The 24,475-nt window shown below is 42.1% G+C and overlaps 1 protein-coding gene across 1 annotated transcript in view; it reads left to right on the top strand.

Moving 5' to 3' along the window:
- Positions 1-18,617: 18,617 nt before the first annotated feature.
- Positions 18,618-24,475, top strand: part of naaladl2 (N-acetylated alpha-linked acidic dipeptidase like 2) — a gene marked incomplete at its 5' end in the record, with an annotated part of 152,218 nt that continues 146,360 nt past the window's right edge. The window contains 3 exons of the mRNA XM_084473538.1: positions 18,618-18,792; positions 19,453-19,624; positions 20,767-20,928. Coding sequence (XP_084329664.1) covers positions 18,618-18,792; positions 19,453-19,624; positions 20,767-20,928 — 509 coding nt within the window. The remainder of the gene's footprint in view (positions 18,793-19,452; positions 19,625-20,766; positions 20,929-24,475) is intronic.

Raw genomic sequence — 24,475 nt, 5'->3', positions numbered from 1 at the left:
ATTTTGATGGGATCTGTTTTGACGTTACTGTAGCCTACTCCAACACAGGGCTGTTTGATTGAGTGTGCGTTGCAGGAAGGCAGTAGTTTGACTATGCATTCAATGAGCAACGCGCAAAGGCTGTACTGTCATTGTATGCTCATAATAAATTAAATAGGTTTTTAATTGTTGTACATTTTTGCATTACAAAGTTGTGTTACTTTAATAAATAGAATAATAATAAAGAAACACTAAATAGAATACAAATTGACCTGCCACGATTGCGGCAAGATTTATATTTACAGGCCAATTTCAATTCTAGTCAACCTATGGCAGGTAAATGCCAGCAAACGGAAACTCATGCCTCTTTTCTTTGCTGTGTTCAAAGCTACTCAAGACCTTTTGTGGCCTCACAAATTTGTGACAGACTTGGAAAGTCTGCTTTTTGAATAGTCTTTGGCATTAATTATTAAGAAAGTACTTTGCACTGAAACCTATACCTTCATGTGAAGAACCATTCCACATAAGAATATTCTTTCTTTATTTTATTGCCTGAGTGACCATCCCTTATTTTATGAATATGGCTTCAAAGGTTCCATAACAACCATATAAAATAATTATTAACAACCCAAAGTGGGCCGCATGGCAGAAATAAATTGCAAGCAAGCAATATGATAAACAAAATTGTCACGTTATTTTATCGTAAATGTCCATGTGGGTTCTTGTTGACTTTAAAATTATAAAACATATGGCAATAATGGCAGCTTAATGGAAGTCTGTAATTGAAAAAAATTACAAAGGTTGCCAATATCGAAATTCCAAGATGAAACCTAATTGTTCTGCTCTGCTGCACATCATTGCTTATATGTAATGCAATTGCAGCCATATATATATATATATATATATATATATAGGTTATTTAATCAGAAATTCAAATAATATAGATGGATTACTGTTGGTTGTTTGTCATCTTGTTAATTAAAGCTGATTAAATTATTTACCCCAACAAAAAAAAGCTCTGGTGCTCTCTTTCACCACACACTATTTATTAATTTGGCCATTAATTAAAGTAGATTTGCCGTGTTCCGTTTTATTTTCTCATTATTGGTTTAATCGGCCTGGCCAATGAATGAAGCGGGTGAGTGGAAGTGAACTACTTATTTTCCTGCACCATCATTTAATTTACTGTACAGTTTTTTTTGTGATTAATTATCTGAGTTTGTGGAGGACATTTATCATGCTCGCTCTGCAGGTGATTATTTCATTACGGAACTGACAAATCGAAAAAGTCCTTGGTCAATGCCACCTTCGCGACACTGTTTACACCCTCCCCTGCCACCCCTTTGTCACCTCTCAGAGAGAGAGTGTGAGTGGCAGGGGGGTATCTTGTATCGTCTTTCTGCCCATCACTATAATGCTCTATATTTTATTGTTAGGTGTGTGTTGAATGTGCAGTTCTTTAAGTTCCCGTATTCTCGTCATGCTTCCTCAATGCATTGAGTGCGAGAAACCTGACAGAAACACAGCCGGATAGCTCTCACCATGGAACAAGGTAACGATGGATGGCTCAACTCAACAGACAGACAGTGAAAAGTGCCTGGACAGAGCGGTACAGGCTGATCATCCATTCCGTGGGTCAGTTTTGTGAGGCAGATGGAGAGATGAAGAGATCAAAGCCAGGCTTCTTCATGGAGCGACCAGCAGCCCAGATGGCACAGAAGACTGGCCCTCCTGGGGCCCCCTGGCTCACAGTTAGCCTGCCAACACATGCCCAGACACGTCCTTCTATCTGCCAGCCAGCTGGCCCCCTGGGGGGGTGAGGGGGATATGTGGTGGTTGGAGCAAGGGGTCACTGTGGGACAGAAGCTACCCAATCCTAGTTCTGGAGAGAACTGGGTCACGCAAGAGAGACTGGCTGGGCAGCACTTGATACCACTTGGCCCCCCTGTCTTGTTCATTTCTTGAGACACACAGCCCTACGGTTACTTCCGCCACATCTGCGCGAGTGATACTGACGAGTTCTCCACGCGTGATCGGAGGGACGAGGGCCCGAAAGATGTCGGGCTTTGGGCGAGGGCCAGTGTCTTGTATAAACGATAACAGCACCGTAGTTCAGTGGGAAAGTGGATTGTTTTTGGGACCTACAAAATCCACTCGACTATCCACCACACTGATCCACCAGACTTAACAATTCTGAAGTTATTCCCTAAGGGCAAACCACATTTTATATGACTCCATAGTGAAACAAAACAAATACAAACAACATTTTTTATTTAGGTCTAATGCAGGCAGAGCTATGCCAAGTGTGAAAGGGCCCTTACTGTTTGCTAGCGTGTATTGAAACCCCTTCTCTTTGTACAGCTCCTGGACATGATATGACAACTATGTCCGTTCAAGCCAACATCCAGCTGCCAGCAGCGCTGCCTTCAAATCAGGTCCCATGCAAATACACCAACAAATAGACAGTAATAGGCTTTACGGCAAGGGCACTTTTTTTTGTGTTTGTGTGTGATAGAGAGAGATAGCCTGTGTGTGTGTGTGTGTGTGTGTGTGTGCGTGTGTGTGTGTCAGGCAGAGGCGTGCGTTGTGCTGATTAACATGTGTGCGTGCGCAAAATGGCTCCAATCTAAATTACTCATTGCCTCAGGGTTGACTGAGATTTTGACTTTGAGCCTGTGTGGAATTTAACACTCTCTCTCTCACACTCTTATATAGTGGCAGTGTTGCTAGCACTATGTGTACCCTTGGTAAGGCATAATCAATTTAAGAGTTTGTCTTGGGTCATTATTACCTGCTGGAGCACCATCTGTTCGCTAAGAGCTGCCCAAGAGCTCTGCCAGTTAGGTGTCTCTCACACACACACACACACACACACACACACACACACACACACACACACACACAGACACACACACACACACACAGACACACACACACACACACACACACACGTGCAGACATTCAGCCTGTAGTCCTGCCAGGTAGATGAAGTGTTGGACTGTGGCCCTGGTAGGGGGTAACAGGATGCAAGGGAGTTGGATGGATAGAGTACAAGTATTGGTGTAGACCTACCTTGGTGTGTGTGTGTCTGTGTATGTGTGTTTGTACGCATGCACAGACAAGTCCAGGCTGTCCAAATATTAGTCCAGGGTTCAATTATCTGAATGCAGAAATACTATGGTTGCACAACATTTTATTTATTTCAACCTTTATGTGTGTGTCTGTGTGGGATGTGGGCATCCATCCAGGCATACAGTATATGAGTGTATCTGTCAAATGTAGCATGCCAAGTGTACATCTAAAACCATTCCTGATCTAATCTATCAAACAAAAAATCGATCATTCTAAAGTATCTCATATGTAAAGGATTACACTTTGATCTACTAGCATATTGTCATTCCACCTTTATACACAAGTGAAGAGGATGTGGAACTGTTGATTCTGTAGCAACAGGCATCACAGACACATTAGATGTCCGGTGATCTTACTTTAAGTTGCATGGTACTGGAACACATTTATAGTATCAATATACATTGGGAACACCATGCTGCGTTTTGATGGGAAAACATACCTCAAATCTGTTGCTAGGCAACGGGAAGCCGTCAACTTATAATTATGTGCAATATGGTCTTATCCCATTCACCTTTCATGATTACAGGCATTATCCAACACCGTTTTCAAGCTGTTTTTTTTTTTACCAATAAACATTGGATCGAGAAGGCCATTAATCAGTTTTACTCGTTAACAGAGAATTGGGACCGAGCAGAGAAACAAAAGTGCTGCAGCTAAACCCTGCTTGGCCTGCTCTCCTTCCCACTGCAAAGAAACACCATGGATACACGCAGATATACAGATGTCCGACAGGAAGGACAGAGCACTTTTTGCAATAGAAACTTTTTGCAATAGTATTTGTGTCACACGCTTTACCACAGCACATCCAGAAGCATAAGCAATGCATATGTATCTTTCAAAGGTGTTAAAACAGACTCAACTGACTTCTCATAGTTTTATAATGAAGCCTGTGGCCCTGCTGTCAACATGGCAAGTTGATGCTGGTGTTTGCCATTGAAAGTTGGATCTCTGCATTATTTTTACCTGCCTCAACATGGGCAGTGGAGCACCATCCATTGATTGTAACTGCTTCACTTCCCCACTGAATGCAAGAGCTGACACTCATTAAACACTACGCTTGATGGAGCTGAGCTCTCGGTCTTGGAGTTTGGCTTACGGCTTTCGCTTTAACCAGACTGATATCGGCAAGGCTCATGTTTGCTTCCAACCAGCCACAAGTCAATACATGTATTATGTCAGTGTGTGCCACAAGGCCATCTAGTCTGCCTGGGAGTCCTTAGGCCTGGTATTCAAAACCCCATTACTGCTTGGGCCCTTGGCGGCTTAGTTTCCCTCGACAGTCGGCTTCAGCACAGCCCAGCTGCCGTAAGACAAGCTGTAAAACATTTAAAGTCAAACTCAAGGTTTCCTTCCGCTCTCCCACACATTTAGCCATCACCCACAAATCTCAAGCCTTCCTCCCCCACCCAGCACACCCCGACCCGCACCACTCCCTCACCGGGGGGGGGGGGGGTACGACACAAAACCATGTCACCAGCTTCCACTTCCAATTCCCGGCCTTGAATCCCCTCTGCCGCTGGGAGTCCACCACTGCACAGGACCCCCCCCACCACCCCTCCCCCAAACTAACTGATTGTCTTGATCTGTAATTAATGGCCTGACACGGGCTAATGAAGCTAATAACGCTAACTGCGCTAGCATATGGGCTCCCCCCCTGGGGATCGGGCGCTCTGCACTCTAATTTAGATAAATGACGCCCCGGGTTACGGCGGACATATTTGCATTTCATTTGGGGAAGGCCAAGGGGGATTTAACAGGGGGGGATGGATGGGAGAGATCAGGAAGGAGGGTTGTTCAGAGGCAGGAGGGACATGAAAAGATGGGTATGTTGTTGTTGTGGTGTGCATGGACACGGAGGATCTGCGGAGAAGGGTGAGATGTTGGGAGAGATACTGTTCCGGGGGTGTGTGTGGTTGTACACATGTACAATTTTCATGTACACCCGTTCCCTTCGGGAGCAATGCCATTGGAGGCGGTAGTCTCGTGAGGAACAGTGAGGAACATTGTTAAATGTTATAGTGCAGATTAAATACAAAGGCGGTTGGCACTGAAAATATAACCACAGAACTAAATGTGTCAAGCATGACCCTGGAAATGGTGTCCTTCAAAAATATTAGTGGGTAAACATGTATGGTGATATAGATGTAAATGTTATGTGTCAATATGCTTTTCTTCTGAAGGCTGACACGTTTTCCATTGAAGCTCTGCTGTAACCGAGTCAGACTCGGCCCAAGAGTGGATGTGAAATCCACTGACTTCCTCCAAACAGCCCTTACTTGATATTTAGCCAAGCAGGTAGAGTAGAGTACACTGTGGCCAATTAAGTTAATCTAGAGATAACGTGCAGATTTCTTAGTTATTTCTTAGTTACTTAGTATTTTCCTTCATCAAACTTTTGATTGGTCTCAGAGTTGGTCGAATTTCAGTCGATCAAGTTTTCTCTTCCTAATATTCTTTGACCTCCCGACCAAGACGGCAGCTAGGTGTGTGTGGATATTGGAGATCCGTTTGGGCAGCGGTTGTTGACATGATCCACCACCTAAAGATGGTGAGCAATCCAGTTTTCATTATATAGTTGTAATTAGGGCTGACCCATATGGCCAAAATCTATATCACAATCTACTTTTCCATATCAGTAAATTTTTGGGTTCTGACTAAAGCCTGGATACAATTCACCACCAAGCAAACATGAACATCACAGCTCTTTCTATATCAATATTTTCAAAAATGTTTTTGAAAATATTGATATTGACAGAGCTGTCAATATCAGAATGTCAGAATACAACAGGCGTTGCCTGTTGTATTCTGCTTTAAAGTATTGCACTGACTCAGGGCACTGGGTCTTATTGATGCTCTTAAATGTCGAAAATATCGGAAATGTATTTAAAAACCATATCACCGTTACCGCGGAAGATTATATCGCAATTGATCCTCATTTATATAGCACTTTTATCCAAAGCACTTTACAGTGTTGACTGACATTCACCCATTCATGCACACTTTCACACACCGACGGCGGAGTCAACCACGCAGGGCGACAGCCAACTCATCAGGAGCAATTAGGACACTCAGCTAGGGGGAGCCAGGGATCGAACCAGCAACCTTATGGTTACCAGCCAACCCGCTCTACCTCCTGAGCTAATTCTCCCCAGTTTGATATTGATCTTAACGTCCATCTGATATTGATTTATCGTCCACCCCTAGTTGTAAAATGTATCTTTCCTTATTGTAGTGGTTTCAGCAGGTGTAAAACTGTACGTGGATATTGCCCAGCTAAACAAGGTGAACATGCTTGCTGTCTGATGAATAGAACATAATTAAGATTGAAAAACTCATCAATTCAACTAAAAGCGTATTTGTCTCATACTGTGTGTGTGTGTGTGTGTGTGTGTGTGTGTGTGTGTGTGTGTGTGTGTGTGTGTGTGTGTGTGTGTGTGTGTGTGTGTGTGTGTGTGTGTGTGTGTGTGTGTGTGTCTGGATTCAAGCCAGACTTTAATGTCACTATCACTCTTTATTTTTTTTCCAAATGACATTTCTGTTTGAAACCCACCCACTGTCAGAACAAGAGACTTAATCTGCAGGCTTAATGGACTACCGGACCTATTGACTTGTGGAAATTCCACTTTTTAATGGACTACCAGAACTATTCAAAATGTATTGCGGAATTGTGTGTGTGAAATGTGTGTGTGTGTGTGTGTGGCGGGGGGGGGGGGGCATAATGAAAAAGGGAGATCAAGGTAGGGAATGATAAGGAAGAAAGATGGAGGCAGGGGGCACGGGAAAAAAGAAATGCGCTGAAAAAACAAACTCAAGGCAAAAAATGTGTGGCTGTTATTGTTTTCGGTGTCTAACATCCCGAGACATGGCCTGTGGTATTGAGAAGATTTAATGCAGAAAAGAGAGAGCTCCATAAAGCTTCTCCTCTCCTTCATCACCCCAAGGGAAGCCATCTTTAATTCATGAGCACCACTGAAATAAATTTTTCCTTTTTTTCTCGTGTGTGTGCATGGCCCCGCAAGCCAGTAACCCATTCTCACAGCACCCCAGTGCGGTTGACAGATGTTGATGCTGTGGTTATAGGTGTGTGCCAGTCCAGAGAGATACAGGTTATACTTTTAGTTGCAAACCAACCCCCGGTCCCACCCTTACACTGTGTGTGTTGCTTTCATGGTTTCACAATGGACACTGATTGTGTTTTCTTTAATGGACCAAGCATCCCCAAGTGTGTTGGAGCCTGAGCTCTGTGGTTTACACATCCATGTTTGAGATGGACTGCTGTCCTCCCGTTATTTCCCTTTGCCTCATGATCTGAACATGCGTGTTATCCGTAGCTAGTATTTGTTGAATTTTCTTGAATAGAAATTCAGCTGGATATGTCACAGCGGCCTAATTCATACACAATGTTAACATGAGCCGTGTTATTATTTGGTAATTATATGGCAACATTGTTATCTGTAATATTATTTATGAAGCGCCTTCCATTTCACATAATATGCATCTTAGAGTGCTTCACAAAACATTGCAGAATACATTCTGGAATAATTTAATATTTCAGAATGAAATATTGAAACAATGAAACAATAAAGCAAAACAGCAATGCAGTGCAGATGGGTAGAGGGAGATTTTACAGAAGATTGCAGAACTATTCATGAGAAATAAGTAAGAAACAAATGTTCTTGCTATCTCCAAAGAGGAGATCAAAGAGCACACCCCTTCTACTTGAATTCCAAAATGAACATGCACCTGTTTATTTATGATTGTGATAAAAAATTACACTGCATACTCTTGCTTTTCATTCATTCATTTTTCCATTCATTAAAGTCCTTGCAGATTTTATGACCAATGTTGGCAGGGTGGCCCACAAGGAGTGAGTGTTGCGCTAGAAATTATAACATTTGTCAATAATTTGAGATTTATTTGAAATGTATTCCTCTGATGTGCTGATCTGCAAAAAAAACTAACAAAAACAGCAGTGTACCGTGCAGGGCATTGTACTGCAACAACTGAGAATGTTTCAGAAGTGGTGATCTCTCACTCTCTATATCACACTGTGTGTGTGTGTGTGTGTGTGTGTGTGTGTGTGTAAAAAAATAAATATATAAAAATATAAACCCCAGCCACTGCTGAATTATATCCCAATGTGTTAAGTGCCAACAAAAGCAATATCGGTGTTTTACGAGTATAGGGCATGTTGTCAATAGTAAATTGGAGTAGACATGACAAATGACTTGGTCAGTTGCAGATGTAACTTTCCCTCATTTGTTTTTCCAGCCATTGAAACGTGTGCCTGCATGTGTAATGTCGAGTCTGCGTTCCTGTGCATCTGTTTCCCAGCCCCACTGCTTTTCCCACAGCTCCTATTCAGGGTTCCCTGGCTGTAACATTTATGCCTGCTACTCCACACTACGACCCCGTGGTTTGTTCTTCAGTGGTGTTCAGGGGATTAGTGGCTACATAAAACTTGTTTTCTTTTTTTCTTTTTATGCAGCGGTTTTGATACTGTTCAGTACAGGTACCTATATTCTCTCAAACCAGTGCCAGTGGAAAAAAAAAAATCTTTAGAATTTAACCACGACAAAACCTATGGGTGACATCACTCATGTTAACTCACTGAGCCTTGCCAAAGCTCTAGTCAGAGCAACAAAAAGGTTTTCACCAACATATTTATTCTTTGTGTGTGTGTGTGTGCGTTTGTACTGAGATTCTGTGTGTTACGTCTTGATATCCCTGTGTTTGGCATGTGTCCATTGGAATGTCTTGGCTAGCATGCTTTGCAAACAGGCTTGGTGTCTAGCATTTGTGACACGGTTTGGGAACCTGAGCTGATGCGTATGCGTGTGCCAGAAGGCAGGCTGGTACCTAGAAGCCGTCAGCATAAGTCGCTGTCACTCAAAACATAAATATGCAGACGAGACACTAGACATCTGACAAGTGTTAAGAGAACAAACACACGATAGATGAGTCCTCGTGTGTGTGTGTGTGTGTGTGTGTGTGTGTGTGTGTGTGTGTGTGTGTGTGTGTGTGTGTGTGTGTGTGTGTGTGTGTGTGTGTGTGTGTGTGTGTGTGTGTGTGTGTGTGTGTGTGTTGGTCTAAGTGAAACCCATGGTCTACCTCCTCCCAACATCTGTCCTCTCCAGATATTGTGGCAGATAGGTAATCTGAAGATTACCCTGTCATAGCAGTTTGGCAGGAAGGAAGTGTAGTGTTGTGGTACATTGATTATGACAATCATAATAATACAGAGTGAGATACCACAATACTTTATCGTATAACGATTCTTAATTCCAAATTGTGGCAGAGGACTAGTGGACTAGTTCTGTCCACTTTAAGGGGAATTATAATGTAGTAAGGTTATGGATTTGGAGAATTCTCTGAATCTTAAGGTGCATTCTCATTGTAGAATATATTCAGCATGGGAGTGAAATTTTATTGTGATTGCCATTATGCATATTAATGGCAATGAATTCGGTAGCTTTATTTGGAAGTTTGATGCTGAATTTGGAAGTTGGAAGCTGAATTTGGAAGTTAAATTATGCGCATCCTTTTATTGCATGACTAAAGTCTTAAAAAGTCTTAAGGTAAGGAGCCCATAAGTCAGGTAAAAAGCAGCATCCAAAGTTACATGAGAAAGAACCACTGAAGCAGCCACACTGATACGTGCAAAGGCTTGGTTATGGTTCCACGTCGACACAACACAATGACCACACAGACGCTTCGACAGAGTCGTGGTTCTGCGTCGTGTTTGACTGAGTGGACCAATCACAGCCATTGTTGCTGCGTCGCCTCGTCGCCTCAAGGTTAACATTTTGCGGAGGCGAACGTCAGGCCCTTGTGGTGGACGAAAGGAGGGTCCGCAAGGACGTAATGGGTCCATAAACCCCCTTAGTTGCGTCGACGTGGATTCATGACTAAGCCTTAAGGTCCAGCTCAGACAGAGTGTGCTTCAGCAGCTGGGGGTGGCTCTTTGTATTTGTTTTCAATGAGAGTGAACCGTTTTTTCTTTGCTGCTTTTGCGCCACAGAGTGCCTCGCACTTTTCAGCTCTATCCGCCTCACGTTCGTTGTTTAAACAACATGGAGGAGAAACTAGCAAATCTCTCCTCCACCTCTCCATTTTTTCTGCATATCTTTGGATAAATGTTTAAATACATGAAACATCAAACCTAGCCTTACTTGGCTGTTGGGCTAAGAACAGTGATTTGGCGGTTGCCTAGTAACAGTAAACAATGAAGCAGCAAGCTGTTTTTCTTTTTTAACTGGAGGCTTCAACAAAAAAAAGCACTGTAGTGTTTTACATGTAAAAATGCACTCCGTCTGATCGTGGCCCACCCACAGCTCAACGGGCCCACCCAAAACTTTTCTTAAAAAAAAAAAATAATAATAATAATAATTTTGTCAAGAATAATAATAATATAATAATAATAATAATAAAAATTGGAAAATAATCACATCTAGCCAACGGCTAGAAACCTCTTATGTAACACATCTACAGACATTTTTATGGCATTGATTGTGATAGCTATGTATGTAATAATGTGCGCTGCATTGTCCCTGACAAATAAACTAATAAATAAATAAATAAATAAATAAATAAAATAGTCAAAATATGTAGTTATTTTTTTTTTAAGAAGGTGGTTTAAAAGGTGGTTATGTACGTTGATGTTTCTGCGCAAGTTCAGCAGACAGTCAGTGCCAGACGGATGTATACATAGCTTGTTGTTGGTATGCTAGGCTAGCTCCAAATGATCTGTAGTGAAAATCATTTCCAGTAAAGGACAAACAATGTTACAGCCGTCCTTGTTTAGGTACCTTAAACGTACACGTACGGTGTCGGAGTCATCGCTGCAACCAAGAGATGAAGGAGAGGGTGCTGGAGAGCTGAGACCTAGCACGTCACCCACCCCTTTACACACAAATTCTTGAAGGGGATCAGGGAACAGTTTTTGCCCATAGAAGGCAAATCTGTTAAACATAGACTGTTAAACAATATCCCCGACCTCGGAGATGATCAGAACAGCCGGTCAGGTGAAATTGATTGAGCCACAGAATAAGTCTTATTTGTAGGCCTACATGCCATAGGCCTGCGTGCAGTTAGATTGCACATAACATGTTTGCATATTAAGTCTTCTTTTTCTCCACTCTCCAGCACTCTCAGCATTCCCTTGATTAATGGCCTTGGTGCGCAAATACAGGCAGGGTTTCCGACGCTCCTTTTACAGTAGGACCATTTCACAATGAACGTTCAAATAACCCCCAGAGTTCAGTGTCCATCAGTTCCAACATTTAGAAACAGAATCGAAAAGTCCAAGTGTGAATTGGGTCAGTGGGGATTTTGGGAGAGACTGGAGTGATGGGTCGGTCGTTAATGAGCCATTTCAAAGAGCCGGCTCTTTGACACACACACACACACGCGTAATGGAGATTCCAAAGCGCTCTTCTAAGGAGAGCGATCGCGAATAGGTCCGTTCTTCTATGCAACGAAAGTTTTTACAATGCAAATACAAACAAAATATTTAAATGAGCATCAAGCTATTAAAATCTCTATCATGCACAGATAATATAACAGTATATTAGTTGGTCATTTTTATTAGGTTAAACAGGGATTTTATGCCGTTTTTCATTTAAGGCCCAGCCATAATTGGTCTGGCCCATCCACAACTCGAATCCTGGCGCCGTGCCTGCAACACATGACAAGCATCCAGCAAAGCGCTCAACGGTCACTTTGGTGTTTGGAATAAAGCTGGCCAGGCTTTATTCAGGCTTTATTCAACACTTTTAACTCCCATCGAAACATGTATTATGGTTTAGAAATAAAGAAAACCGCAGTTGTTTTTAGAATGTCAAACAAATCTGTGATCCTAATGCTAGCGCTTCAGAGCGTTTAAGTTGAAATTATTTTCAACTTTGAGAACAGTGTAAAGGTGAACAATCGGGCGAGGGTAGCGATAATGCCAGGTCGGGATTCAGGGCTTGACTGCAAAGGAATGCATTGGCAAAGCTTGCTGCTCTCCTTATGTGCTCAGCCCTTTACTGCAGTGTGCATCACCACGTTGAAGATTTCAGCTTTGATCAGGCTGCTGTATGAGTGGGACAGGGCCTTTGGAGTCAGTGGGAGAGTGGTACGGCTTTCATCCTCAGCATACAACTTTTTTCGGCCTCTGTATGAAAAGCATTTCGATCAACGTTGCTGCTAAATTAAAAGCCTGACTGGTGGAGGAAAATAATAAGATACATTTGTTGTATGTGGGAATTTAAACACATTGTTAAGGGGAACCGTCACGCTTAGAGGATACTGCTTCATACACATGTGATCAAATCTGTGGCATGCGACAAACAGTGGAATAATCAAAGAAAAGCCAGACCATTGACGTCACGGATCATCGTTATTTGGAGAAATAATGTCCAGGATTTGCGTTCTCCACTGGTCTGATTTAGAAAAATGCCTTCAATGGTCCAACATCGCTGTGATTTTTCAGCGGAACCAAAGTTAATTTCTTCACAACACGCTCATGAAGTAGTATTTTCTTCTATTAGAAAATAGCTGTGCATGACGGCTCCCCTGTAAGCCATGGTGATATTTGTCATTTATTTCATCCATCTTTCTCTTTTTTTGGGCAAGAACTGGCAGAAGGATACAGCCTTTAAAGATGCAGGGACCCACTCATCCGGGCAGCTCATCTCATCCCCTCTCTCTCCCTCATCTTCTCTCTTACTCTCTGCACTCACTTTGACATGATTTATTAAGAGAGTTTTGTGACATGGCTTTGGTCAAGCATCTTCGTCAAAAACATCTAATTAGAGATGAGGCCTGCTCTGCGGAGCTAAGAGGCAGCTAGAGGCGTGTTCGTGAAATACCACTCAATTCAAATCTTTTGGGGTTTCTTTTCATTAAATTTCAGAAAATTGTAGTTTGATCGGGTTATCATAAGTCCAACTGTCTCACATGATTACATTTGATTGTTTTTAATTGAATGTGAATGAAAAATATCTTTGAAGCCAGTTGGGAAAAGTGTCAAATTATCTGTTAATTAAGTATGTGTAATTCAATGTGCCCATGTTATTCATGAACTTAGGGGCAGGCCTTTATCAACTGAATATTTTACATTATTCTTCAGAAATGTATTTTGTAGTAATGGTGGTATATATATATATATATATATATATATATATATATATTAGTGGTGGGCATAGATTATTATATTATTTTTTTAATTTAATTTTTTGGAATTAATCTAGATTAATCTAGATTAAAATGGCTCATTTGAATTCTGCTGAAGGCATTCATAATATGTGTGTGCTACCTAAATAATGACTAAAAGTAAGTCTTTGAGAACGGGTTTCTCAAGCCAGGTGGCGCATTAGACCAGGGGCTCATCTCCTGTTTCCAAAATGCATCACAAACTCTAGTATAACTTACTACACGCTTACTATCACAAACTCAAACGCGGGAAAATATAACGGCGCCGGGACGCGCCCTCGCTACAGGTCCACGGCACGCTCGTCTCCGGTGCGCGTCGCGGCAGCAGCGGCAGCCGGGGCGGCGGTGGTGGTGGCGGTGGCGTTGACGGCAGACGGCTGGTACGCGTCCGCCTACCGCCGTACAAAGGTGGGCAGCTCGGAGGAGTCATCGCTCACCCAAGTTGTTTCTATTATCATTGCTACATTGTCTCCAGCATATGGCGCGATTATGTCATTATATCAGTGGCAGCTGCTGGTCTTACAATGAGGGGAAGCTCATTTTCGGCCTACATCATAAAAACTGTCTCATTTATTTATATGTAAATTCTGCTCTCCGTTCCTTTTCAAGAAAATGTTCTGTGACCCTGTCATACCAACTAGATCTCTTTTCTAGTGTCTTGACCAGTGTCCTCTCAATGGCCAGCAGAGCTAGGCTGCTTAAACGGCCTTGGCCCATCGTGTTTCCGGTGTAGGACTTGAGCCGCTTTAAACATGAGAAGCTCCTTTCTGCACCTGCAGATGTAGCTCCAATTGTTGCCACTAATGCAAACAGTTTGAAAAGCTGAGGCATTGCACTGTCCAACTCCATGTCTTTGAGGAACACCAAGAAATCACACCCCTACCCCTACGACCTAGCCTACTGAATTAATAAACTACCAAAACGATATTAAACTCAAACTATTATGTTAGTTAAATGTTAACTGTTAAATCGAAACGAGGAATTGTGCGTGTATAATACACTGAATTGTGTGTGTGTGTGTGTGTGTGTGTGTGTGTGTGTGTGTGTGTGTGTGTGTGAAATACACTTACACACAATGAAAATTGTCGTGGAATTTCGCCAAGGAAATATCAATAAAAAGGTTGCAGTTTGTCTTTCAACTCGCCTGCAAAATCTGTGATGGGACTGAAGACTGAAGAGAACTCTGGTGACATTTATAATTCAAAATCGCTGTCAGTCAAACGGCGACTGTCTTTCGACAGACCCTCCGATCAACACGCAGAAACTCAGCGTCCAGGCCAGCCCACTCCCCATAGACCCCCAGAGAAGCTGAGCGTCCGTGGGAAGGACATAATCTCAGTATTATCTAATGATTGCCGACTTTCTAATGACTGCCGACATATACAGTATATATATATATATATATATATATATATATATATATATATATATATATATATATATATATATATATATATATATATATATAATGACATTTGTGGAAAGAGCAAAGCATGTTTACATAAACTGGCAGTTAATGTATGCATAACTCATTTTCAAGCCCAAAGTATGCTATTCAAAAAACTAAATTAATTTCGGGCCTAGATAAAGTAGATTAAAGCCAGTTTAGACTTAATGTGGCCATTCTGCCAAGACACAGCTGCAACATACTCATAAAATCATACAATACAACACTAACATAATTATAATAACATCATTATAACAGAAAATTAATATTTTTAGACTTCAGACAAGGTTTCTTATGTAAAGGGCAGGAAACAATCTTTTAAGAAATATTTCCATGTAACCCTTAATTGATTTCTTTTTAATAAGCAGACCTAATTAAATACAACTTAATTCTCACTATGAAGCCTGGCAGCCTAGCTTAGCCTCCTTCAGATGTTTTAATCTGTACAATGTGCAGGGATACAGTAGTTTTCAAACATAAGCATCCTTATGTTTAGCAATCCAAAATATTGACAAAAATCTCTGTGTGCGTGCATGGTTACGTGTGTGTGTGCTTGCCTATTGCTGCTGTGTTTATAATGTATATTGCTTATGTTTCGTGTTCAGATTTTATTTGTGCAGTAATCTTAGAAAGTGATGGGATGGTTTATGTGAAAGATGCAGAGTCAGACAAATATAGGGATGAGAGTTCATTAGGAAGAATAAAACTGATTCTGTACCTGAAAGAATGAAGGATGACATAGGAACAAAAGACTTGTACTCATACCATGGGCTTTTGCTTTCTGCATATGTTTTACTCTTACCTACACATTATCCATACAGTCGTAATGGTTTTAAGTATTATTTTAAGGCCATTTTGATTAATAATTAAAACAAGAAAACGCTTAATAAAAGTAGTTTTAAGAAAGTGTGTGACTGTGCATGTTTTTGTGTGTTTGTGTGTGTGTGTGTGTGTGAGTGTGCGTGTGCGTACCAGTGAGGTTTGCACGGCTATAACACAAGGTCAGGATTAAATGAACTTTTGTTCCATTTTCACGCAAAGATCCTTCATCTGCATTGAAGCTGGAAGTAATGGAAGTGTGCTGGAGCATTGAAGATTGATGTGAGTAAAGTCCCAGGCCTCTTCCCCTCACCTCCCTGTTTCCCTACTCTACTCTGCCATTTCCATATCTTGTTTTTCACCCGCTCTCTCCCTTTTTCCGGCACTGGCTTACTCGCTGGTCTATTTCTAAATCCATTTTTTAATGCATCTCCTCCACTCTTCACGATGCTACGCTTTTCCTCTTCCCATCCCCATCTTGGCCTCTCCTTTTTTCTCTATTCTTCCTCAGCCCTTTAGCTCCCGCTCGCTCTCACAGACCCACACACACACACACACACACACACACACACACAAGCACACACTCTTTCTATACCACCATTTCAAGAGAATTCTCCCAATCCATTCATAACCCACGATCTCATCTGCTCTCTCTCTATTACTTTCCTCTCCCTCCCTCTCTTTTTTATTACCGTCCCTCTCTCTAAATTCAATGTAATGGCCTTTGAAGTCTAGAAACCGTAATCTAATATAAGATAATGTAGAATACAATAAAATGCAGTTAATAAACTGATCTAATAAAAAAGCTGTATGTAAATGCACCACATATACATCTGAACAACATTAAAGACTCAAACAATAAGATATTCTCAGGACGTCACATATGTAATCTCTCTCTCTCTCTCTCTCTCTCTCTCTCTCTCTCTCTCTCTCTCTCTATCCACCATCCACCCACCTGTCTCTGTCTCTCTCCGTCCCTTTCTGTATCTTCCTTCTCCAGGGAACACAATCAGTTTAGTTTGCTACCAACAGTTTATTGACAGTCAATGCCTACATTCCCGGGGGGGGGGGGGGTGAGCCATCTGGAAAATCGCTACAGCTGACAAACACAACAGAGATAGACAAAGAGAAAGGCAATTGATGCACATGCATGTAGACACATACTGTATGTTTCCATGGGTGTGTGTGTGTGTTTAGGTTGTCCCATCGGACAATAATTGGTTGCAAAGACCTGGATTGCCATTCTGTGTTGTCCTTTGTTGTGTGGTTTGGCTCAGGGAAATTCAATTGAAAGAGCCACTAATTGGTTGAGTTGAGAACGGAGTTGACACAGCAGTGAAGACGTTGTTGTAGTTTGTGAATGTTGTACTCACACTCGGCTTTTGCATCAGCATCCTCCACCATACAGTATCCACAATACTACTCCTTCTAAAACATTGAGAGCCAGCGTGGCAGTGAGCACAATTCTGCACTGAGGATAATACAATGCCGTGGAAGCATAACCATATGGCAGGGGATTTAAAATCAAGGCAGAGCTACAGGCCTTGCCAATTTCTCTCTCTTTCTTTCTTTCTTTCTTTCTTTCTTTCTTTCTTTATTTCTCTCTCTCTCTCTCTCTCTCTCTCTCTCTCTCGCTCTCTCTGTTGTTGGTTTGAACCTGTATTGGTATTTTCATTTGCTTCATTTGGAGGATGCTTCTGTTGTATTTAGCAATGTGTGGGTTTTATTTTTGTCATTGTCATCTTTTTTTTTTTTTTGTCATCTTTGACCTTTATCAATTGGGCAATTGAATCGGCCATCGGACTAGCGTGTAAAAAGGGACGGTTAAATTTGATGAGATCAAAAGACACCGGCCTTGTCTTTAAAAATGTGCTAAGCCCTACCCTCAGACATGTGTGTGTATATGCACGCAAACACAGACACACACTGACGCACACACACATATACACACACATAAACATGCAGACAAGCGCACAGACCACAAAAAGTTTTGATTATGTTCTTTGAGATCTGCTATAAACTCATTGGGGAACCGTGCTATTGGGAGAAAAACACACACACACACACACACACAAGCACGCATGCACAAACTTCTCAGTCATGGGTACATCATTTGGGCAAACATCACTATTGGGATTGAGTCTCACACACACAATGCATACATGTATACATGCTTACATATACACAATTAGGCCATCATGTTCTCCACTGAGTGATATGAAAGTGTTGAATGTGCCCCCTCCAAGCGTGCCACAGTCCTATTATCATATGCATGTGGGTGGATATACATAGTGGGGTCCATTGGTTTTGAGCAGCTTGTAGCTTTTCAACCCACACTGCTGGCTTTCAGTCCGTGAGGATTGATGTGGGATGATCATGATTAAAAAGTACATGTATCTCACAAGATATCATTGAGCAATTTTCATTGGAGTTTGAACAAGCAGAAAAAAATCTTGAATCAGAAGGCACCCATTGGTTGAACTGAACCAAACATATTGAAACACTGAGGAGATTCATAATGATCACTCTTGGGGAGCAGGTAAACCAAATTACCACCATGACATTAAAGCTGCTGGGGTAAGATTTGGGAGTCGAGAGCTTGCAGAAGGATATTACTCCCTCGGCTGCCGCCTTCAATATGTTTCTCCACTGTGTGCACTCATGGGATAGACAGGGATAAGATTGACCGTTGAGATGGATTCACCCAACCAATCAGCAAAGACGCTCCCTGATTGGTCAGTTATTATGAAATGCCTGGAATTCTTTCCAGCAAAAATTGTAGTTTATAAGTAAGGGATAATGTATAGAACACCGGTCATTATCGGGAAATAAGCTCCGACAGGGCGAACCGGACACCGTGCGAAGCGGTGGTGTCTTGCTTCGACCTGAAGGGGCTTATTTTAGATAATGACTGGCGACGTTCTATACATTATCCCGCTTATTGCACAGTTACTTGGCAAAACGAAAAAAATGACTACATTAGCCTTCTGGCCTCGTCGTGACGGACAACTCGCTGTGTGTGCCGTCCTGTCCAGGCAACATGATGGCGTACCGGAAGGTGGACGACGGGCAGGGCCGCCCGCTTGGGGGGGAGGTCCTGCAGTGCTCCGAGGGCCTGGGGGGTCTGGATTGGAGCCTGGATAAAGAGGGGGACCTCCAGGAACCTGAACCAGGCCTGGTCTGCATGCAGCTGCAGCACGCTGAACACCAGAGGACAGGTACCGCCATGTCTGTGGGAGGAAGCACCATTCACCTGTTTTTGTCTCCAGAGCATGGCATGCACAGATGCTGAAACACATGCCACGGTGCCACAGTGCCACAGTGTCATGCCTGGATAGAGGCGTGTTAGATAGCACCAATGGGGAAAATTAATTAGAAATCAGATTTCATATTTTTATATGACAAAAACAAATGGGCCAAGTACGATTGTCACCCAAGAGATGGACTGAAGGGAGTTTAGAACCTGTGGAAAACATAGTTTTGATTGATTTAGTTTTGGCAACGAAAAGGCTTTTAGTAATTCTGTTTTTAAGTTATTTTTAGGTTATAGTAAGGCCCTCAACTGAACTATAAAGCATGAAGATGTTTTCATGTTTCCATCTCGTTCTATGTTGCTCTATGTCCTTCTCCTGCCGCACTCCCAGCTAAAAGCCATTCCTATCGTGTTGGCAGTCCACCCCTACCCGCGGAGGTGAAAATGTACTTGTGTGTGTCACATAGTCATGCCTTCCTAGTCAATGCACACAATGCAATGAAGCATCGCGTCCTGAGGGTTTTTGCCATCAAGCAGTGACCTTCTCCATGTCAGAAACGACATGACATATTGACATTTACATTGATGGCCATGTTATTTGCACATATAACCCAATCGTCTTCAGGTTGCACAAACCCCAGCCCGGACCCTGACCTCATGGAGCCCATCCAGCCCTCCGTGTCCGTCTCCCCTCACGGCCGTTTCGAGCGGCTCCAAGAGGACCCTGATTACATCTCCCACTTCACCCGCTGCCCCGGACACAAGGGCCAACGGAGGCTGCACTGCACCTTGGCCAGGTAACCCTCGTGTCAGCCCAGTATGTGATCATCATACGCCATTTACATTGCTGACCTTATTGACACCCACCACGGCATAAGCACCGGTGAGACCTACCAAGGAGACGTGGTCGAGTGCTTTGTGTGGTACTTCTCCTCTGGGGTCTTATCACCGTTCTCGACTGTGATTGCGCTGGGAAATATCCTAAACTTCATTGTGAGAGATTGCCCTTGACGACTCTTCAAACGTCTCCAGAATCACAACGCTTCAATCAGTGCTAGTGGATCGTACATGGGAGAGAAAATTTAATCTAGTGAACTGGGAAAGGGTTATGTCAAAGCTTTTTGTGCAAAGCGGGTGAATAGCATATTCATGGGGTTCTGAATGTCATCCTTCTCTACAAAGCCGACATGTATTTTCATTTCGAGTGAAAGGCAAACATTCTTACCAAGAACCCATTGTGCTTGTCAAAGACTTCAGATATTTCCAGAATAGTGAACAGTTAAGGCAGGAATGTAGTGATTTTCAGGCACATTCAGTTGTGAGTGTGCATCCCTGAGCATTTTAGCTATGTTATAACTGTGATAACAGATTGTGCTGTTTATTAAAGCAAAATGGCAGCCTGTTACTTTAATTGAAAACATGATACAAATGACAGGTAGAATACCTAGAATTTATGGGATTTATGTTTTGGCTTTTGTTCATGGCGGTAAAATATGATGGAAAGATGTTGATCTTCGCTTATCCTTTATGAAGGCCCCAGGAAGTGAGGAGAAGAGGTAATTGAATAAGTATTTCAAAGTTTGTATCAGCATATGCTTCTATTCGTTCCTGTGGGGAACAGTAGCCATAAGGAAAGCAGCATGGTATCATGTTCCTCAACCTGTTGCAATACATGGATTTGATTGATTATAATTGAGTGTGATACCTGAATAATGTATTTCCCTTTTCTTACCGTTTTCAATCATAGTCATACGAGTCATGTGAATTACTAGATTTTTTGGAAATAATAAAGTAGCAAGGTGCTCATGAATTAAGTTTGGCTGACCGTTTTGGCTGACCGTGCTCAGTGTGAAACCGATATGGTTTCACACTGAGCAATTCAACACAAACTGGACTTCTCTCTTCATCTCTGAACTCTCATTGGTGGATTTCCTGATAGGTACCTGCTGGCCGGGGCGTGTTTCTTTGTTGCGGGGCTCCTGATTGGCCGATTCACACGTTCCCCGGACAGTGGTCCATTGGCCCTCCCTGCGGACAGCAAAGACCTGCTGGAGGATCTCCTTAAAGGGATCACAGCTGACAAGATTAAGACCCTGCAGAGGTAGGCTTCCTCTCCTTAACCACTTGAAATGCAAAACCGCCATTCAAAAAATCCTGTAATCTTTGGAAAATAACACGTCTTTACAGGGCTGGGATTTCCTGGGGTTCACCACAATCCAAACTCCTTTCAAGCTTACAATTGTCCCCTGCTGGGGGAGTAATCCGTGTAATGGTGAAGAAACGTTGTTTTGGCTACATATACAGGAATCGCGCATAGGATTTACAGAGAGTGTTGATAAACATCTGCAGGAAATTAAGCCAGGAGGCACAGAAATAGCATCTGAAAAAAGTAGCAAGTATAACACAATTTAATGCTGGAATAATCTGAGATTAGCACAACCAGTATACAACTCAATTCATCTTCACAAACTCCCACTCTTTTACTTTGTGCTGCTCATAGTGATGCGCATAATGATGACGTGGTGTTGACATGGTTTCTTCCATTTTATTGTGTGCGTGTGCTGCTATATATTATTATTATTTGCACATATTTATATTTGATGGAACCACATCAAACCAATAGCCAACAAACCTCCAATTGATTTTGTGTATGTTGGTGTTTTTAATAGTGTACATCTGCACATGTGCTTGTATTTATTATTGTGTTTGTTAATGGATTTACCATTTGAGTTTCTGGAACAATGTTTACCCATGGACAAACTCTTCTCAGGAGTGTACAGTGTCCAATAAATACTTGAACTACAAAGAATGTCCAAAATCTACTTGACAAACAATGTCCAATAGCAACTTGACAAACAATTTCCAATATATAGTGAACAAAAAATGTCCAATAAATACTTGAGAAACAATTTTCAATATATACTTGTTGAACAATGTTCAATAGAGACCTGACAATGTCCAATAGAGACTTTACAAACAGCCTAGATTGAATACGCAGGATGGACAAATTGTTAGAGTTGTCTATTGGGATATGCATGTTTGTATATATATATATATATATATATTTAAGCGAGACATTATATTCTGTTATTTTTTCGTATTTTTTCATGTTTCTAGAACTGTAATGCCTACAAATATTTTTATTATTTCCCATTTGCACTTCAAAGCAGGGTAGGGGTGTGAAAGAAATAAACATACCTCTTCCATGAGTAATTGGATTAAGTTCAAATCCCTGGAAGACTATTTTCCCCCCCTGCTCCTGCCCTGGCCTGGTCTGTAATACGTTTATAAGAAAGTCTGCGTGTGCACAGTAACTCCACAAGTTATTTAAAAAAATAATTAAATGTTTTTCACACCTTTTATTGGTATTGAAAAAGTATCACATCCATTTTGAAGGTCAAAAGTAAGAGGTGGTTGATCAGCAGTGTGTAATGTTCCATTACACACTGCTCTAACACACTGTGCTAACAAGTTATGTTAGAACCTATGGACATCATGGGAGAGATGATTTAAATCTCACTGCTACCGGTATACATTCACCGTCTGAACATTGCCAAATGAAATTGCCGTTGTGTGTTAAATCACAACTTCCCTTTGAAAACCTCAGCACATGACCAGATACATGAGGTTTCCTGCTAAATCAGACCACCCTTGTTTCTTGTCTTGTTTCCAGAAATCTGTTTTAAATGTTAGCTACAAGCAACACGTTTTAGAACTGACCTCGGAACTCCTGTTTATAAAAATGGATTAACAATTGAAAACCTTTGAAACCTTTGCAAACATCAGCACATCACCAGATACATGAGGTTTTCTGCTAAATCAGACCACCCTTTTTTCTTGTCTTGTTTCAAGCCATCTGTTTTAAATGTTAGCTACAACCAACACGTTTTAGAACTGACCAAGGAACTCTTTATAACAATGGATTAACAATTGTCCTATAAGGAACAACCGCACAGCTCGGTCAGTAGTCAACAGGTATCTAACTTTAATTGAAGCAGTCTCTATATATAGTCTCTCTAATGTATGCATTTATGTCCTTATTAATGTCTATTGTTCGGTTTTGCTCGACAACCGTTCTGAACGACTTCAGGCAACCCGAGAAGGTGCAGTGTTGAGGTTGTTTTGATCAGCTTCTCCAGAGAAACCTGCAAGCGGCACAACCGTAGGTCAGGCTATCGGCCCGTTCTGAACAGGCATGTTTTTGCACGGGCACTGCACCAGCAACACAAACACACACTAGCAGTACAGTAAGTGGAGCAAACCAGCCCCAGATTCCATATGGTTTACCATTACACGGGTCATTAAGCCCTCTGCTTCAGCGACCCCGTATTGTCTTCGATTGTCGCAACATGATGTCATGCTGTGGGGCGGTGCCCAGCGTGGTTTGTAAAGCCCTCTGTTATCTTCGTATGTCCTGGAGCCAATGCGTGCTCCTTTTTCATTTCTGAATTCTTCAGCATTGGTGTTACTTTGATATATGCTTGCATTCTGTTGGGACACTTGCCTCGGTTTCTCCAGTGTCAGTAAAGTGAAATCCCATTGCGTATTTCATAAATGATTTAGTCCGGGCATTGCCATCTGCCTGTATACTGTGAGGACCACATTTACCGGGCATGCATTTGTAGTGGCGTGAAATGACTCATGATACAGGGAATAAATTCAGCAAATGCGTACCTTCCACACAGCTAGAACCCAGGTATGTGTACACCCAGTTTTTATTACGATGTTATAATGATAATCTAGTAAAGCGTGAATGGGGTTCCATTGTTGGGACATACAGGGACGGATATAGTTTCCACTGTGCTGCGTAAGCTAGTCAGCCTCCCCGCTGCCAGGTGGCCAAGTTGCACTCTGACTTATCACACAAGCGCTTACCTCACCTACGACAAAAAGCCTGATGATACCACAAGGATCGAGGTTACATTGTTCGTCCTGCTTCTCCTTTTCCATCCCTCTCTCTCTCTCTTTCTCTGTCTCTGTATGTCTCTCTCTCTCTCTCTCTGTCTCTCTTTCTCCCCTCTCTCTCTCCCTGTCTCTGTCTCTGTCTCTCTCTCTGTGTTTCTCTCTCTCTCTCTCTGTCTTTCTTTCCTGGTCTCCGATTTTCTCGTTGTCCGATCTTCCACTCTCTCCTCACTCCTAGTCTCTCTCTCTCTCTCTCTCTCTCTCTCTCTCTCTCTCTCTCTCTCTCTCTCTCTCTCTCTCTTTCTCTCTCTCTTGTTCTTGGTCTTCGGGGAGTCGACAGCACGTCAGCTGCGGAGCCCAAACACAGAGTCAAAATGTGTCTCGGCCGCAAAGAAATCATCGTAACAAAACACGTACGTGGCATTGTGAGTGAAGCATAATGCATTTATTTTCCCTCTAACCGTGATGATTGATTGCTTTTGAATAAAATAGAGGCGAATATTGCTTTGGGAATATGGTTTTGCGTATTCAACAGAAACGCTGTGGCTGCAATCTGCCTTCTGTGGCAGGAGGGAGGGGGGGAACTGCATAATAAACTGTGTGTGTGTGCATGTGTGTCTGTTTGTTTGGATGTAAGTTTTGATTTGCATATGGTTTTCATTCCTTCCAGTGTGTGTGTGTGTGTGTGTGTGTGTGTGTGTGTGTGTGTGTGTGTGTGTGTGTGTGTGTGTGTGTGTGTGTGTGTG

The sequence above is a fragment of the Micromesistius poutassou genome, assembly GCF_964030765.1.
Source record: "Micromesistius poutassou genome assembly, chromosome: 9".
Classification (NCBI taxonomy): domain Eukaryota; kingdom Metazoa; phylum Chordata; class Actinopteri; order Gadiformes; family Gadidae; genus Micromesistius; species Micromesistius poutassou.
This window is presented reverse-complemented; position numbering and strand designations above follow the sequence as displayed.